This window comes from Pseudopodoces humilis, chromosome 1, assembly GCF_049639895.1.
Source record: "Pseudopodoces humilis isolate 2021_Gansu_Grassland_sample_001 chromosome 1, ASM4963989v1, whole genome shotgun sequence".
Lineage (NCBI taxonomy): Eukaryota > Metazoa > Chordata > Aves > Passeriformes > Paridae > Pseudopodoces > Pseudopodoces humilis.
The window spans coordinates 121194496-121211933 of NC_142200.1; the positions used below are offsets into that span (position 1 = coordinate 121194496).

General features: G+C 49.8%; 1 protein-coding gene across 1 annotated transcript; it reads left to right on the plus strand.

Annotated features, from left to right (window-relative positions):
• The first annotated feature begins 5488 nt into the window (after positions 1–5488).
• On the plus strand, positions 5489–8061 carry SP8 (Sp8 transcription factor). Its single transcript, XM_005518868.2, has 2 exons — positions 5489–5509; positions 6583–8061. Exons 1-2 carry the CDS (start codon positions 5489–5491, stop codon positions 8059–8061), a joined length of 1500 nt encoding a protein of 499 aa, XP_005518925.2.
• Positions 8062–17438: the final 9377 nt, after the last annotated feature.

Genomic DNA, 17438 nt, shown 5'->3' on the forward strand with positions numbered 1-17438 from the left:
AGGCATGTGGGAAAAGAATGGCTTAAATGGGGACATCTGTTCAGTGTTGCTCATCTCGCTCCTGCAGCCAGGTCGGGTTAAGAGAATAACCTGTTCACCACCTTGCCTCCCTCCCGCTGCTCGTCTGCCCCCCTCCCCCGAAGTTAATAAGGCTGCTGGGGAGGAGGGGGGAGGGAGCGAGGGGGTGACCTAATTGCTCTGCCATATAGGCAAATAACGACAGGGAAAGGTGGCAGCTACATTGTAAGAGGAAGAGTAAATATATCAATATTAGGGTCTCTCAAGTCAAATCGCAGGAGTTCTGCATTCAGGAGACGGCTGTGGTGCACACTGAGTGCGTGAACAGGCGAGGGCAAAACCTTCCTGGCACAGTGCTTCGAAGGTACGTTTTTCCCTGAAGACCGAGGGTTCTTCCACTTCACAAACGGCAGCAAACAAAAATGTTTATTTTTTTTTCCCCAGACTGACACTTCTGTGCAGTTGGGAGAACAAAGAAATATATACATACTTACATACATACATACATACATGTATACATACGTACATACATACATACATACATACATATATACATAGAAAGCTTTCCTTTTCTTCTATGCTCTCTGCAGACTACTATTTTGGGTGTTTTAGGATTTGCATATGCCAGTGCCTGTCACACACATCTATATACACGCACATATCCACAGGCACCCATGTGTATATATATTTATATATTTGTATGTTTATATATAAATAGCATGTATTTCGGGGCGTGACCCAGCTTCAGGCAGCCTATTTAATGGGAACGTCCTGTCTTACACACCGATTTTCCAAACATTTTCTATATCTTGGCACCACCCTCTTGAAAAGCTTGTGCTCTGATTTGAACACGTGTGGTTAAACCACCGGACCCAGAGCAGCTCCTAGATTATTTGTAATTAAGCACAATTCCCAAAGTAACATTTATCTTCCCGAAACTGCGATTGCAATTGTCAACCTTCTGGAGGAGACGCGGGGTAATCTGGAAGCATTACCTCCTCTCCTAACGGAGCAGAATGAAAAGAAATCAATACCGCTGAGGAGAAGAATTTAGTAGTTTTTAACTGTAAGTGGTGCCTGGGAGAGGGTGATATATAATAGGAAAAAAACCAGAAAGCAGCTTAAACAAATCTATTCTAGGCAGGACCGAAGGAGCGGCGGCGGGGGCTCCGCGCTCTGCCCCGCCCGGTGCCGGCGCGCTCAGCCCGGGTGCTCGCTCTCCCCACCGGCGCCTCCCGGTACTTACATGACCGCCCAGGAGCCGATGCGTGCACAGCGATAGCGTACCGGGAGAGAGGGGGGCGGGGGTGGGGGGGAGAGGGCAGGGGGAAAAACGGGGAGAAGAAGGAGGAGATGCGGATCGGACCTAGGTGCACACCGGCGATGTAAACAGAGTGGGTGTGAAGGTGTCTCTTCCTCTCCCTCCCCAGGCATGCACACACCAGCATGTGCACGGTGTCTTCCCGAGCTAATTTAATTACAGGGACCTTTCGGAGACGCAGCTTGCTACTTTTTTTTTTTCTTTTTTTTTCTTTTCTTTTTTTTTTTCTTTTTTTTTTTTAGCACAGATCCTGACAAATAAATAAATAAGCAAACGACGAAAGACGTCGAAGTGAATGGTGAATCCCCTCCGCCGGCTGCAGACGGGTCGGCGTGTACCCTGTCCATCTCCAAAGTGGCTCAGAGAGAAGCCCGGGCTCTGGCGGCCGCCTCCCCGCCGGCTGCGCGGGGGAGCAGTCAGGCCGCTCAAGGCTGGGAAACGAGGGGCGGGCAGTGGGACGGGGACCCCGGCCGGGCTGCCGGGTACCTGGGACACGTTTACACCGACGGAAGAAAAAACCCACATAGCAATAGGTGGAGGCACCGGCCCGCACGCACTGTCGGCTCCCGCCGCCCTGCAGCCGGTGCCCGACGGGGAGCTCCGGTCTCAAAGACAGTGCCCAGTGAGGCAGTGAGAGAAACGTCCCGGGTAAAGCACAGCAATGCGGAGGTGCAGATAGAGGTTAAAGAAAGACATTAGACACCCTCTTTGCTCAGTGACCGCCAGGCACAGCATGGTCCTTTCTGACTGGTGGCAATTTTGTCTGGTTTACGTCCTGCTCCCTTTTCTCCTCTCCCCAACAAGCCGAGCCCTCGTGCGCCTGCAGAGTTGTTCGTCACCCCTCCATAAATCTTCCAGGTGAAAGATTCTAGGTGAAGGTGTCGGGCCAAGGGGACACCTCCTGGCCCCCACCTACCCAGGGCAGCAGGTACGGGGCGGTGGGGCAAACACGGGGGCAACGCAGCCTTTTCCAAAGCACGGAGCCCAGGGAGGGCGAGGACAAGGCCCCCGCCTAGAGGCTTTCCCCCGTGACCACGGGAGCGGAGCTAGGAGCCGCTGGACGCTGAGGAACGAGGCTTCCTCCTCGCTGGACTCTTGACAGACGGCGAAGCGGAGCCGCACCGCCTGGAAGGCGACAGGAGAGCGGCTCCCACCCGTGTGCCCCTAAATTGGCGCAAGGGTGGCGTGAAACGCTTTCCCTCGCTAACACGGACATCCAGCACACGGCGTGGTCAGCCTGCAGTTTAATCTTTCCAGCTACGCCTTCTCAAATAGCACAGACCTCTGTTTTCTCAAAGAGAAATCCCCCTGTGTACCCCAGTAGCGCTGTCTGTAGACAGGCGAGGACCTCTGGTACAAGGGTCTATCCATCTCTGTCCGCTTGCCGGTCGCAGCGCGGAGAATCGGGGTTTGCTCCGAGAAAATCCACCCCCCTTCCCGAAAGGTTAGCGACAGCTATCGTGGTGGCTAAAGTTCCGGGATTGCTAATCTACATTGTAGACTCAAGATGTTAGGTAGACTTGAGCAAGTTGTTCCCAGGATGTAAATTAGGTCCCAAAAGCTGTTGTCCAAATCGAAGAAACAGAGAAATTAATCTGGGAGACTATCCATCATAGGCTGTAATAAAGGGAGCGACATGGATGAGACAGATGATATGATTAAGGAGCTGTGGTCGTTTTAATTAACTTTTTGCTGTCCTGTAATGATCAAACTGGTCAACAGACCCGGTCAATAAGCATGTTAATATCAAACAAATAAAACCAGGGATGATTAAAAACCTCCTGGTTTATTAAATTTGAAATTCAAATGAAATTTATGCTGCAGATGCATACAGAATGCTAATAGATTTTAGCTTTATTGAGAGTGGATCCCACAGGTTTTCAAGAAACGGCACGAACATTTATCTCCTCTCGTACATTAAACTTCAAATGGGGGAAAAAAAAAAGTTTAAATTAATTTCTGGAAAACCTCTCTTTGCTGGTCCCCCCCCCCCCGCCCCCCCACCTGCATATTATGTTGATGTACTGCACCCTTAAGTGCAGTGGTCAATAAGGCAAATGCAAACAAAATTGTAAGCTTGCTTAAATCCTTTGCCCAGCAGGCAATGTATACAAAGGAGGAAGGTTACAGATGTTTCCGTGGCGAATTCAGAAAATATCAGCTCACCGCTCTCAAAGTTCAGAAGCTGCTGCTTTTCCAGTTTCGGGAAATTATCAGAGTAGCAGGAGGATGCCCACTGGCAGGAGTTTTGTGATTTCTGTTCTGATATATTTGCCTTTTTTTTCCTCCCTCTCAGTTGAGTTCCCTTGTAAAGACTCCCACGACTATTTTTACAACGAGTTTTTCATAATTTCCCACACGGTGCTTTTAAAGGAAAAGCGCACTGAAAATTAAGGATTTTCGACCCCAAATCAAAAGAGTCAGGGCAAGCATCGGAAAAAATAAACACAAAAAGATCAAAAAAGGACACGTTTCCTCTGGGCAGACAAGTGCAGACAAAATACGGATGCGAATGGAAGACCCACCCGGCGAGGCTGTCCTAAAAAGAGATATATCACTAAAGGCTTCTACTTCCCCGGTGTATGGCAAAGTCTCTCAGACTTTCTGGGGCTGAAAGGAATGCGTGTCGATCTTTTTACCTAACCTGGCACACCACAAAATGCGATTTTGTGTTCCTCTAAAATGTAATGCTCACGACGCTTGTTTTGCTCTTACGCTTTCTGATCTATGTCTTAATAGTTCCTCCCCATCTCCAGCAGATAAAGAAAGTGGAGATAAAAAGTTAATAAGCATTCATACAAGGGAGTATCTCCAGGAAATGTTCTTCCCCTCTTTGCGGGTGATAGTATTGATTAAATTAAACCCGAAATTTAAACAAGTGTGCGTTAGGTCTGTAAAATGAATATCATTATAGAAGGAGACCAAAGCAATGAAGTTAATTCTTTTTTATTTGTTAAACGGAGTTCCCTCCTTCCCCCACCCCTTCCTCCTTCTGGGCTGGCCTGTCACGCCTTCTCAACAGGCTAAAATCATTCAGAGCAGCTCGCAGAGAGAAACGCGACATTTATGGTAAGCGTCAGCTTTCAGAGAAAGAAAGCAGTTCATTAATTTACTTCACTCTTACTTCAAAGAATGATAATGTACATTACCCCCTTGATCAATAGATATGATGTACAGTCAATATCCCCGAGACACGGAAACGGGTCAAAACCGAAGCCGAGAGAAAGAGGAAAACCATCTCCTGGGAAGCTAAGCACAGCTGTGGAAAACCCGCGGGGGTGAGAGCACCTGGGCGAGCAGGGCCGGGCCGAGCCAGGTCCCCCAGGGACAGGGGAAGCGGGCTTTGCCCTTCCCCGCAGCCGCCCAGGGCTGGGCGAGGAGCCGAGGGGAGCAAAGCGCTCACCTCGGAGGGGGACGAGGCGGGGGAAGCCAGCCCCTGATTGTGCCGGTGCCGCTCGGGTGGACTCCGCCTGTGCAACCCCACCGCCAAGAATCACGCCTGAAACCGCGGTGGGCGAGGGCGAGAAGCGGGGGAACGACAGGCAGCGGTGGCCTAAAGTGTTTCCTCCCTTGCCGGGACAACGGGAGAAGAAGGACTGAAGAGAAGGGATCGGGATGGGGGAAAGGGGGGTGGGGGGGCTAGTGGAGAAACGAGATGCTACCGCTCTCGCCAGTCCGTGCCGATAATCATAGTAAGACCGAGATGCTGCGGCTGATGATATAAAAATTCAAATATGAACCGCTCCGCGGGAAAAAAACACCCAAACCCAACTGTTGTCAAATAACGCACACGGGGTGTGGGGTGATGGAAAGGGGCGGCCGGGACGAAGTAGCCCGAGCCGGGGTGAGCGGTCCCTGCGGAGCGGGAGCTCAGCTCGCCGACGTGAGTGCGTGAGGTCATCAGCGGCGGCGGGGCTCGACGGCCCGGCTCCAGGGCGCTGCTGGCTTCACGCACTCACGTCGGCGAGCGAGGCGGCGGTGCCGGGGATTGGCTGGCGGTGGCTCAGCGGCACTTCAAAGCCGGCGAGGGAGCTACAATTGTGGTGGAATGGGCGGAACTGATCATTGTATTGCACACCTCTAAAAAAAACACTGCCTCTGATTTATCAATATAAAAAAGATCCTCTGAGAGGAGGGCACTTTTGTGTGATGGCAACTTCACTTCTAGGGGTGAGTCTAAGGATTTTTTTCTCTTGCTGGTTTAATTGGTTTCTTTTTATTGTCGATTGGAGGGGGTTAAAATAACCCCTGTCTTGACCGGGGCTATCAGTCTCCTCTATTCAGCCTGGGTTTTTTTTTTTCTTTTTCTTTTTTTTTTTTTTTTTAGCTTAAGTACAAGTGAATTTAGGAGAAAAGAAAGAGTGAGAGGGGGAAAAGGGGGTAGAGTCACTTTTCAGTGAGCAAGAAAAGGTTTTAAGGGCATTTGTAGAAACAACCTACAGCGCCTGGGCTGTGCTGTTCCTGTGCCCCCGAAGAAGTGGCTTTTCTTCTTCACATGTGACTGCTGGAAGAAAAAAAAACAACAAACAAACAAAAAAACCCCAAACCCAGCACTATCGGTTTTTTTGTGTGCAATTTTTAAAAAAAATTTGCAACAGATTGTGGCTTTTTATTTCCATTTAAAATAACACAACCCACCGTGTCTAGCAGGTACGTTCAACTCGTGTATGCATACATATTTACATATGTTAAATTTATATATGTGTTTCATTAACTTTGCTACGTAAATTAGGCTGCTTTAAAGGAAGCTAAAAAAAAAAAAAAAAGTAAAGGAAGAAAAAAAAAGGAGTAATTTGATAGTCCTGCGATTCTATATTTACGAAAACAGCCTTGCTGGCCTGAGGGACGGGGACCGGCCACGTCCCGGGCAAAGGGAGCAGGCTGAAATATAGCTGCCTCCGTGCCGGGAGCATCTTTACAGCTACGGTAACAGACGCAACTTTTTTCCCCTCTCTTTTTTTCTCCCCCTTTTTTAACCCTTCCTGAGCTCCTTCGGGGGAGGGGAGTTGGATGGTGAAAAAAAGCCCCGGAAGGCGTTTGGAGGCAGAACCGCTGTGCCGGCCCCAGCGAAGGGATCCTCCCGCGGGAGTCGCGAAACTTTGCGCCCGGGGCCGGGCGGCGGAGCGGAGCGGGGCCGGGCGGCGGAGCGGTGCCGGGCGCGGAACGCGGGGCGCGGGGTGGCGGCGCGGGGCCGCTCCATCCCTGACGCCGGCGGGACGGCCCTCTCCCCTCTGTGCCCGCAGGAGGAACCGCGGGTAGGCTCCACGCCGCTGGCCATGCTCGCCGCGACCTGCAACAAGATCGGTAGCCCCAGCCCCTCGCCGTCCGCCCTTTCGGACAGCACGTCCTCCTTCGGCAAAGGCTTCCACCCCTGGAAACGCTCCTCCTCCTCAGCCTCGGCGGGCAGCTGCGGCGCCGTGGGCTCCGGCCTCCCGGGCTTCGGCGTGGCGGGCGCGGCGCGGAACGGCTCCTCGGCGGCGGCGGCGGCGGCGGCAGCGGCGGCGGCCGCCCTCGTCTCGGACTCCTTCAGCTGCGGCGGCTCGCCGGGCTCCAGCGCCTTCTCCCTCACCTCCAGCAGCGCGGCGGCCGCCAGCTCGCCCTTTGCCAACGACTACTCCGTCTTTCAGGCTCCGGGCAGCGCCGGTGGCGGCGGCGGCGGCGGAGGCGGCGGCGGTGGGGCGGCAGGACAGGAGGCGGCGGCGCACCAGCCCGTCTTCATCTCCAAGGTGCACACGTCGGTGGAGGGGCTGCAGGGCATCTACCCGCGGGTGGGCATGGCGCACCCCTACGAGTCCTGGTTCAAGCCCTCGCACCCGGGGCTCGGCGCCGGCGAGGTAGGCTCAGCGGGCGCCTCCAGCTGGTGGGACGTGGGTGCCGGCTGGATCGACGTGCAGAGCCCCAACGGTGCGGCCGCGCTGCCCGGCTCGCTGCATCCGGCGGCCGGCGGACTCCAGACCTCGCTCCACTCGCCACTGGGCGGCTACAACTCGGATTACTCGGGCCTGGGACACTCGGCCTTCAGCAGCGGCGCCTCCTCGCACCTCCTCAGCCCCGCCGGGCAGCATCTCATGGACGGATTTAAGCCGGTGCTGCCCGGCTCCTACCCGGACTCGGCCCCCTCGCCGCTGGCCGGCGCCGGGGGCTCCATGCTGGGCGGCGGCCCCGCCGCGCCTCTGGCCGCCTCTCCGCGCTCCTCCGCCCGCCGCTACTCGGGCCGCGCCACCTGCGACTGCCCCAACTGCCAGGAGGCCGAGCGGCTGGGGCCTGCGGGGGCCAGCCTGCGCCGCAAGGGGCTGCACAGCTGCCACATCCCCGGCTGCGGCAAGGTCTACGGCAAGACCTCGCACCTGAAGGCGCACCTGCGCTGGCACACGGGCGAGCGGCCCTTCGTCTGCAACTGGCTCTTCTGCGGCAAGCGCTTCACCCGCTCCGACGAGCTGCAGCGGCACCTGCGGACCCACACGGGCGAGAAGCGCTTCGCCTGCCCCGTCTGCAACAAGCGCTTCATGCGCAGCGACCACCTCAGCAAGCACGTCAAGACCCACAGCGGCCCCGGGGGCGCCGGGGGCCCCGGCGGCGGCGGCCCCGGCGGCGGCCCCGGCCCCGGCGGCAAGAAGGGCAGCGACACCGACAGCGAGCACAGCGCGGCCGGCAGCCCGCCCTGCCACTCCCCGGAGCTGCTGCCGCCCCCCGAGCCCGGCCACCGCAACGGCCTGGAGTGACCGGCGGAGGCGCGGGGCCGTCGCGCCCCCCAGTCCCGCCGCCCTCCCGGTCGCGCAGCCCCCCGAGCGCGCAGCCCTGCGGCGGGGACGCGGACACACGTAAGTAGCTGGCACGGCTCCGCAAGGACAGCGCTCAGCCCCGCGGCCGCTCCGCTGCCCTCCCGGAGCCCCGCACGGGGCCGGCCGGGCCGCGCAACCCCCTGGACGGGGGCAGGGGAGCGGCTCGGCAAGGGCGGAGAGCCGCGATTCCCCGTGGGGCGGCCCCGCCGCCGCCTCCTTTCCCCTTCGCCTTGAGACCCCCCGCCTCGTGTTGCTTTTAGAGCGGAAAAAACACCCACGTCCCCTCTGGCTTTGCTGCTGGAAACCGGCCCGTACTCCCTCCCTCCGCCGCTGGCGCCGGTACAGCCGCGCTGCCCCGGCGGGGCGGGCGGGAGGGCCGGGGCTGCCCGCGGCGGGGCCTCCGACGGCAGCGGCGCCAGGCGCGCTCCGTGCCCCGCGCAGAGAGAGAGAGAGAGAGAGAGAGAGAGTGAGCCGCGCTGACACTCGGACCTGTCTCATCCCGGTACCTGCTCAGAGCCCGCCTGCTCCCCGGAACCGGAGAGGCAGCGTGCTTATTTCCCTTCCCCCCCTTTTTTTTTTTTTTTCAATTTTAACAAATCGGTTACCTCCTCGAGTCCAAATTTCACTGCGTTTGCCAGCACATTTGTGTAATTCTCGTTTGAGCAGGAATCGCGAAATACGTTGAAAAGAATTAGGTTGAAAGTCATATATATATATATTTTTTTTTTAACTTCAGACAAATGAAGAAGCGCCACGGGTTTCAAGCGAAGATGTATTTCCAATGCCAAAAAAGGGAGGCTGGGGGGGAATAGGAAAATTAAATATTTGTAAAATGCATCTGAACCTATAGGTTTGTATTACTGGGGAATCGTTCTAGATTAGCTAACAATTAAATAAAACTCCACCAATGTATCGGTGTGAGGTGCAGTTGTCCAGGAGACGATTTTGTACAGTATTTTTCTTGTAAATTTCTTCCAGTAAATATTTGAAAATATATTGAAGTACACTTGAGCTTTTTTTTTGTTTGTTTGTTTGTTTGTTTTAATTTTTATTTCTTTTCCTGTCACGAGAAAACATTCTTGTTGCAGTCCTGGTTCACTGCATTTTTTTTTTTCTGGACTCCTTTCTTGAAGTGTGCATCAAATCACACTTCAGGATATAGGTTTTGCTTGAATATTAATTTAGCTAGGCATACAACTGTAATTAAGCAAACAATATTTGATAAATGTTGAATGACATTTAATTTAATGGAGCATGTACTTATTTGCATTTGCTGGCAGTTCAGGTATAGTTACGGTGAGAGTTCTCCTATATTTCATAAAGTGGGTTTGCCACGACCCATGTATTAAATAAACTGTCCACGTGAAACTGAACTAACGTTGGCCTATGTGTATTTCCTGAAAATAATATTGATAAATGTTAATAAACACTCCTGACACTACATTAGAGGTTTGCAATGCTGCAAACTAATTGTCTCATTGTAATGTTGAAATAATTTGGATATTTCACATTGAAATGAAAAGCCCTTCGCTGGAACATTTTAGATTTGCATTTTAAATGCATGAAATGTAATTGATTTTTATCTGTAATATTTTAAATGGTATTAATAAACTCCAGAAAAACATTCTACCTTAGGTCAGCCAGTTGTTTTTCTTCTTTGTAAGTCCATCGTTACAGTCAATGATTTACTTTGAACTCATATGGCATGAGTTGTTCTCTAGAGTTTCAGAGAAAAGTGATCATACAACGAATGTAAATTTTAGCACATGCTGAGAGCAGCTTCGAGGCATTAAAATGGGTAAGTTGTTCTGCTTCGTGCTTTTTAAAATGCAATATCAGAGGAAACTAAATGAAAGATATTAGTTCTTTTTAAAAAATTGTATTTATCAAACTAATAATACAGTGCCTCTCAGAAACCTGAGTATGTTTGAGAAGCTGCTTTGCATATACCTCCTCCTTGAAATTATTTTTCACATCATGCCAGATCCATTGTGAAAGGAGATTTAATATTGAAATGCTGAGGGTCATTATTGCTTTAAAAGACAAAATAAAAAGTGGTCCTCCGCTTTTGTTTTGAGGTAAGGTGGTTGTGGCTGGGAGCGATGCTAATTGCCGTAGTGAGCACTAACTTCTTCAGGTCTCAGGGCTGGGAAACTTTGCGGTTGTGTGTGAAAACTCCCTTCTTGTTCGGGGGCATTTTCCCCACAGGACCGGGAATCTGGGCAATTTCAGGGACTGCGGGGTGCTGTCAGCCAGCCGCTCCAGCGCCACCACCCTTGCTGTGTCCTTTAAATCTTTTCCACAGGCTCTCCCTGGACAACAATAAAAACACAATTGTGCCTTTGGCATTTGCTTAGCGTTTTGGCAAAAACCCTCAAAATACCAAACCCAAACCGAAACCAAACCCAACCTCTTAAACTTTCCTCTGCCACCTTCTTTGGGGGGTGGGGGGGCTGGGGGTGGGGAAGTGTGTGGATGTCGTGTTGTTCCTGCCTGGAAATCTGGCCTCTTGTGTTACCTAGGGAGGTGATGCTCACTGTTGGGGTAGTGAAAAATCAGGCTAGAGCATGTAATCTGCGCAGCAGAACGATCTTTTGTGCACACATGTAAAACACATGGTTGTTAGTAGTACCTTAAAAAACAGGTATTAAACTGCAGGGAAAAAAAGCACAGACTAGTCAGCTCCAGATGCATTCAAGATTTTGGTCCTCTGCATGGTGTAGGGGTTAGACGGGACTGTTAACCACTAGAAACAAGAGTTGCTCTGGTTGACTTCTTCTGAGCTGCATTTGTATTTTTCTTCATTGCAAACGCAACCAGGAGAGGCCTGCAAAGTTTGCTGCTGAAACAAAGCAACAGTTTGCTCTGATTTTTTTTGTTCTTTAATGCCATGTAAACGGAGTGGTGTAGCAGCACCTGATTTCCCCAGTGGGAGTGAGAGGCAGTGCTTATGTTACTTGGAAATTCTGGTCCCCCTGAAATGGTGTGAGCACCCAGTAAAAAAGGTAATGGAACAGAGAATAACTTCTAACGCTGCTTCTCCCATATCCACCCGAAAAGAGAGCCCTATCAAAATACTGTTGTCCAGGGACTTGATGGTATCTTTAGGGCACTGGTTGTTCCATTTTGGGACTGTCTGGCAGTGGGATAGGGTCAGCAGCAAAACTCATCCTCTGCCCAGGAAAGAGCATGTTTTGCTGCTGTTTGGGAGCCGCCAGTTAGGATCCAGGCTGTGGAGAGCTGTGTGAGAACACACATATTTTTCCTTTCTTTTACCAGCAAAACCCAGCACTTGAAGGCTGAATAGCTCCTTTTTGTAGTGGATTTACTTTTACTAAACCCTTCCAGATAAGGGCATTGAGTTGCTTGATAGGAGCCAGGAACTTGTCTCTGCGTTGTGCAGATCAAGGTAGAGTTAAACTAGTTTGCTGACCTGCAGGTCAAACCGGTGTCCATCAACTCACCTTCCAACTGCCTTCAGATGATTGTGGCCATTCCCGTTTGCTCTCTGACCTTTTAAGTCGTTTCCCTTCAAGCTTGTAGCAATGTCTATCGAATTTTGTGTCCCGCTTTACCCATTATTCCGGCTTTTTATTGTCATTTTCCAGTTTAAATTTTCAATAGAGTGGTGATGGGAGATGTGTGGAGCTGAAGTGATTTAAAGCACCACTTCATTTTTGCCTGCTGGTAGTGCCTTTCCTGCTACCCCCGGCCTGTGCCTGACGAGACTAAACAGCAACCAAAAGGTGTTGACTTCTCCTGGATCCCAGTCTAGGAATGCGAAAGCAGAAAACAAGAACTGAAATCTCAAATGCTTTATATGTGGATGTGATGGCTAATCCAGCCATCAACACGTTCACAGCTGTAAAGGCGATGGAGTAAGGATACTTGATGCAGTCCAACAAATCTTTCAGTAGGAGAGGCTGAAAGTAAGTATGCACTTGCCAAAACCTGCCATGTTTCAGTTACATTCCATGAAACGACCTCTGGTTTAGCTTTGCAAAGAAGGGGCTGGGAAAAGGTGTGAACAAATTAAGTGTGCAGTTGCTCATGCTCTCGCCAGATTTATGATAAAAGGACAAAACTCTTTTGCTGTATCAGAATAACCTCATGTTTCTTAGGATAAATCAGGGTGTGCTTTCTCAGCTCACTCTATTACATTTTTCTCTTTTTTTTTTTTAAATCATAAAGATATATTAAAAATTCCTCAACAATTCCATGGAGGAAAGCACATTTTGCAATATCTGCTTTAAAAAGTAGAACAGCAATTTTTCACTTACTGTTATGGCATTGTTTTAAGCAAACTGGCTGTCTTTTGCTAAATGGAGAAATTGTTACACATCAGGAATGCGTGTACTGAGAAAAACTGTGCTATTTAGGACAATTACTGTGTTTCCTGTTCTATGGTTTTCTAGCTGCCACTTGGAATTACTTTTTAAAAAAAGGGATTAGGGAAATAGGGGATAATGGCAAGCGCATAGGAGCTTTAGTGAGGCACTCTAAATACAGAGTAATTCCATTTTACACTTGTGGATTTCGAAACAAACTGGGATCCAGCATTACTTCTTGAGAAGCGCACAATTTTCCAGGAAGCATATTTATATTGCCTGCAAGGCCCGGTGAGGAGCTGAATAATGGACCAACCTCCTGTGGAGCAATCTTGGTCGTAGCTATGGGAGAATTCTGTTTTTCAGGCTGAGCGATGCTGCTCTGCAAAGCCCAAAAAGCAGACGGGGAGCCCCGACGCTTTCGCAAGGTCGGTGTCCCCAGGGAGGTGACGGTGGGAGCAGCCCCCGCTCCCGGCTGGAGCCCCGGGGCTGCCCTGTGGGTCGGGGAGGCAGAAAGAAGGCTTGTGAGCGTTCATCCCTTGTAATGGAGAGAGAGATGGTTGGGCGGAAGGCTTCTTTTGAACAGCTTTTGCTTCTGGGGCGATGTCAAGCCGTGCAAATTTCTTTCGCGGGGACGAGGAAAAGAATACTTTTAATTTTTTATTTTTTTAAGTAGTATTATTATTGCCGGCGACATACTTCGCTTTACTCCTGTCCTCATCCCTTGAGACGGGAGGACACACGCGTGCGCCTATGCACTCAGTGCAACCTCCAGCTGTCTCCCACGCCTTTCCTGCTCCGCGTCCTCTGGCCATAAAGCCGCCCACTCGCATATCCCGGTTGCTGCTGAGCAGAAGGCTCCGCGCCTCGCCCGGACTTTCTCCCCATCGCTTCACCGGTGTTTCTTTCGAGAGCGATTAGGTGCCTCCTCACTGCGCCCCTTCCCCTGTTGTGCCCGGACGCGGGCACGGCCGCCCTGGCGCGCTCGGCGGAGCGGGGGCGGCGCGGCCGCGGCTGCCGCGGGCTCGCAGCGCCCCCCGGCGTGTGCGCCCCGTGGGCAGCGGGACCCCCGAGGGGAGCGAGCCGCCCCCCGGGGCTGCTGGGCTGGGCTGGGCTGGGCCGGGCTGGGCTGGGCTGGGCTGGGTCGGACGGGAGCTCTTGGCAGAGCTCCGTGGCTGACCCGTGCGGGGACACACGGGGAGGCGGCCCCTGCCCGCATCGCGCTCGTCCTGGCGCCGACGTGTCCTGCAAACTCAGGGTGCTTTACTCCAAATCACAGCCAATTCTCTTTCCCTGGACCAAGTGCCCTGCTTTTCCCCAGGGGACGCGCCGCCACACTCCTTAGGACGGTGGGCTTATTTTTTTGCAGAGCAAATGGTCCAGAATTCGTTTCTGCGGGCAGACAAGAAGCTCCACGCCTTTACGGGAGAATGAATCTCCGTGAAATCGCCTGGAAATAGGTGAGATGGAGAAGGTGCCTGCAGACCCCCCAGGCTCTGCCAACCATTCACACGGCGGCTGGAAATGGGGTGGCAGGGGATCCCCGCAGCAGCAGGACGATGTCCTTTTCTTGGAATGAAGAGACGCTGAAAATGCGAAAGCAGCCACTAGGAAGGACTGGGGATTTATTTTAGATGTTTCATCCCCGAATTCTTTGAAGGCTGCTGGAAAGGGGAAGTGACATGATGACAAGGGCTTTTGGCTGAGTTACTAAACTCATTAATCTCGTGGATTTTTTCGGATTTTTGTTCGTTTTTTTGGTTTTTCTTCCTTTTTCTTCCTCGAGTTTACTGCACAAAACTGTCCCGAGGAGACTCCCCAAAGTACTTTCCTATATTTTGCAAATTTAGCTTCTCAGTGTAGCTCAAGTATTCTCTTCACCGACTTGTGCGTGTTAAAGGCAGAAAGTGTGTTCGGGACAATTAAAATCGCTCCACAGCTAATTAACACTGCTCCCGGGTTTAGTTTTAGAAAGCACTTTTTTTTTTTTTATTTTTTTTTTTTAATCAAAATATATAGCATGTTATTAAATTCGTACAGCCCTGTTGGCACCCTGTTTGGGAAGGGCTAACGGGGCAGCTCCGCGGGACGCACTGGCCGAGGCTCCCGAGGCGCGGGGGGACGGAACGACACGGTGACAATGCAGCGGGATGGGCACAGCGGGCAAAGGTGTCCTCTCAAAGGAAAGGCGACAGGCAAAGGAAACCCCTTCAGCCTGCAAATAAAGTGCTGAAGTACTATCGCCGCCTGCTTCCCTGCCTGCGATTGCAAGGAGCAGGCAGTCCGATTTTTAACTACTCGGAGGAAGAGGTTCTAACACTCAGAACTGTAGGGTTTTTCGCCTTTGCACTGCTGTCCCTTCTTATGCAGCTCTCAAAATTTTTAACCCCTTAGTCGCCTTCTCTCCTCTACTTTTCAGAGGTTTGGGATTTTTTTTGTTGCTTTGTTTTGTATTTGTGTTTTTTTTTTTTTTTTTTTTTTGTCTGTGGTTTTTATTTTTAGGTATTTTCATGCTCATACTCGAAGATCAGATGTGGATGCCTGGCAACAGGTATGAAGATTTTCTGCTCCACTAAAGCAATCAACCTGTTGTGAGGATGCTGCCTATCCTCGCAATTCTTGCCTATTGCAAAAACATTACCACCACACTTCACTCATCTGCCTTCTCAGAGCTGCCAAGTGAGTCTTGTGAATCTCACTTTTGTCAGGGTAAAGGAGGCAAGCCACGATTATTTGTCAGTAGTGAGTTTTGGTTTCTCCAGGTAAATAAATAACCTATGAAGTGGAATTGCTGAACAGCGAAGGGTGTTAACGTTTGATGTGGAGTTTAGGTGGGCAATGCAAACAGGCTGTCCCAATGAGGAAATCCCTACCTGGTAATAAGTTGGTACCTGAAACGTCAGTAAGAGCCAGCATCACTGTCTGCTGTGTGTGTTTGCTTTGCTTTGCACAGTCCAACCATTACCACACGAAGAATGGGGTTTAATTTGCTTATCCATATACATATGAAAGGACAAAGCCAAACGGAGAAAACACTTGCCAAACACAGTTTTCCATTGTGCTGAATGCGGTGGCACACTGCTAACTCTGCAGAGCCATGTTCTGTGTCAGGACAAACACAGGTCTCACTTTTTAGTGGGATGCAGAGCGGGACTCCTACCCTCCAGAGCATTGGCATCGCTCACATGTACAGTGACACAGCCCTGGCTCAGCAGCCAGGGAGTTTATCAGTCTCATGCACCAAGCCCAAGATTTCCAGCAGACTTCTTTTTAATGCTCACTTTGACACTGGATCACTTCTATTTTCAATTAAACTCAACAGCCTGTGGGAACAGCTGCAGACTAAATTTACATCCTGTTTTGCCAAGCACAGAATATTTAGAAGAATGAATGAGTGAGTGAATGAATGAATGAATGAATTGAAAACACATGCAAGCAGCATATCTTTATTAAAAAAGAGCTTTCAGAGCTCTGTGAATTCTGAAAGACTTGGATCCTGAAAAAATTGTTCTCATGAAGGACATTCTTAAAAAATTAAGTGCAATATATTTGTTTTGAGTTCTGCCTAGTCTTTCTCTCTTCATGACACAGAAACCTAAAAATACAGTCTGACCCGTTTCTGCTCATAAATGAGAAAAGCTGAATTTATGTCAAAGCCATGCTGTGGATCTTGTTTCTGTTCTGGAGAGCTTCTGAATACCCAAACATGAGTTCAGTTATAAAACACAGTATGTAAGAGTTCATAAAGTTTTATAGACATTAAATCACAACCTGGCTAGCATTCATGTCAGGTCCTGCTAATTTTCACTTGCTGTGGCAGACATTAAGCTTTTCTGGCTCTATGAGTCAGGTAAGAAAGATGATAGACTTTTAAGATGCTAAGTTTCCACATCAGTATCCTCTAGTCTGTAGTGAGGTAAATATTCCAAGGTACATAGCATTCAGCATCATAGCATATCAGAGAGGAAGTGTAAAAAAATTCTATTACATATACATTCAAGTTGAAATATAGATGCACAGAACGAAAGATTTTCCTCCTCTTGATGCAGTATTTTTTGATCTTAAATGTACAGCAGGCAATGATTTCCAGTTGTCAGTAATACTGCATCAAATGATTGTGGAAGATAGGAGAAGCCATGTTGCCTTCTACAGATAATACACATTTTACAGCTTAGATGACTTACTTTCAATGTCTTTCAATCGAAACTTAATAAAAGATGAAAACCATGAAAACAAACCCCATTTTTAATGGTCTTAATTAACAAGTCTTTTCATCTGGAAGTATTTATCTATTTTGTTTTGATTTTGTCTTTTGGAGGCAGAAAGACGTTTGTTTCATAATATGATTGATGACCTGCTATCAAGATGCTCATGGGAGAATTAACAAAAGTTTTAAAAAAGACCTCAAGAAAATATGCACATTGTCACTTCTTTTCATGTAAAGGAGAGAGAGAGCGATTCAACAGCTAAATACAAATGAAAAGATTTCAGCCTTTTGTAAAATAGTTGATGAATTGTACTTACTGATTGTGGGCCAAACACACATTTCATCTGCTGCAATAAGTTTAAAATTACACGTGTGGATTTTGCCATTTGACAGCAGAGGAAAATGCATTTCTGAAGTCAGGTTCAATTCAAGAAAGTTCTGTTAAAAATACTTTCATATAATTTATTGTGCTTCTTCAGCCACAGAAGAGATCACAGGGGAATAGCTGCATCAATTAGATACATTTTTGGCGCATAACTTAGCCCTGTTTGTAGTAGTCACCATGATCCCACTAAACCTGCTATCCTTCCCTTATTTTTTTTTTTTGTCAGCTGTCATTTCTAGCCCAACTGCAATAACTTCTCAGATAAAATCTCTGTTTTGTCTGTGTTGGACAAATTGTCATTCTCATGAAACTGTTTTTATGGGGGCTTTGCCTGGGTAAAGCCTAAGCTGAAGAATCAATAACACATCAGGCTGTGCCTTTATGATAATGTGCTTTA

What these genes read in the sequence shown, in the direction of transcription:
- SP8 (XM_005518868.2), top strand. Translation starts at nt 5,489, where the DNA reads ATGGCAACTTCACTTCTAGGG. An exon ending in TGGCAACTTCACTTCTAGGG is followed by an intron (nt 5,510 to 6,582) that starts GTGAGTCTAAGG and finishes CTGTGCCCGCAG; the next exon opens with GAGGAACCGCGGGTAGGCTC.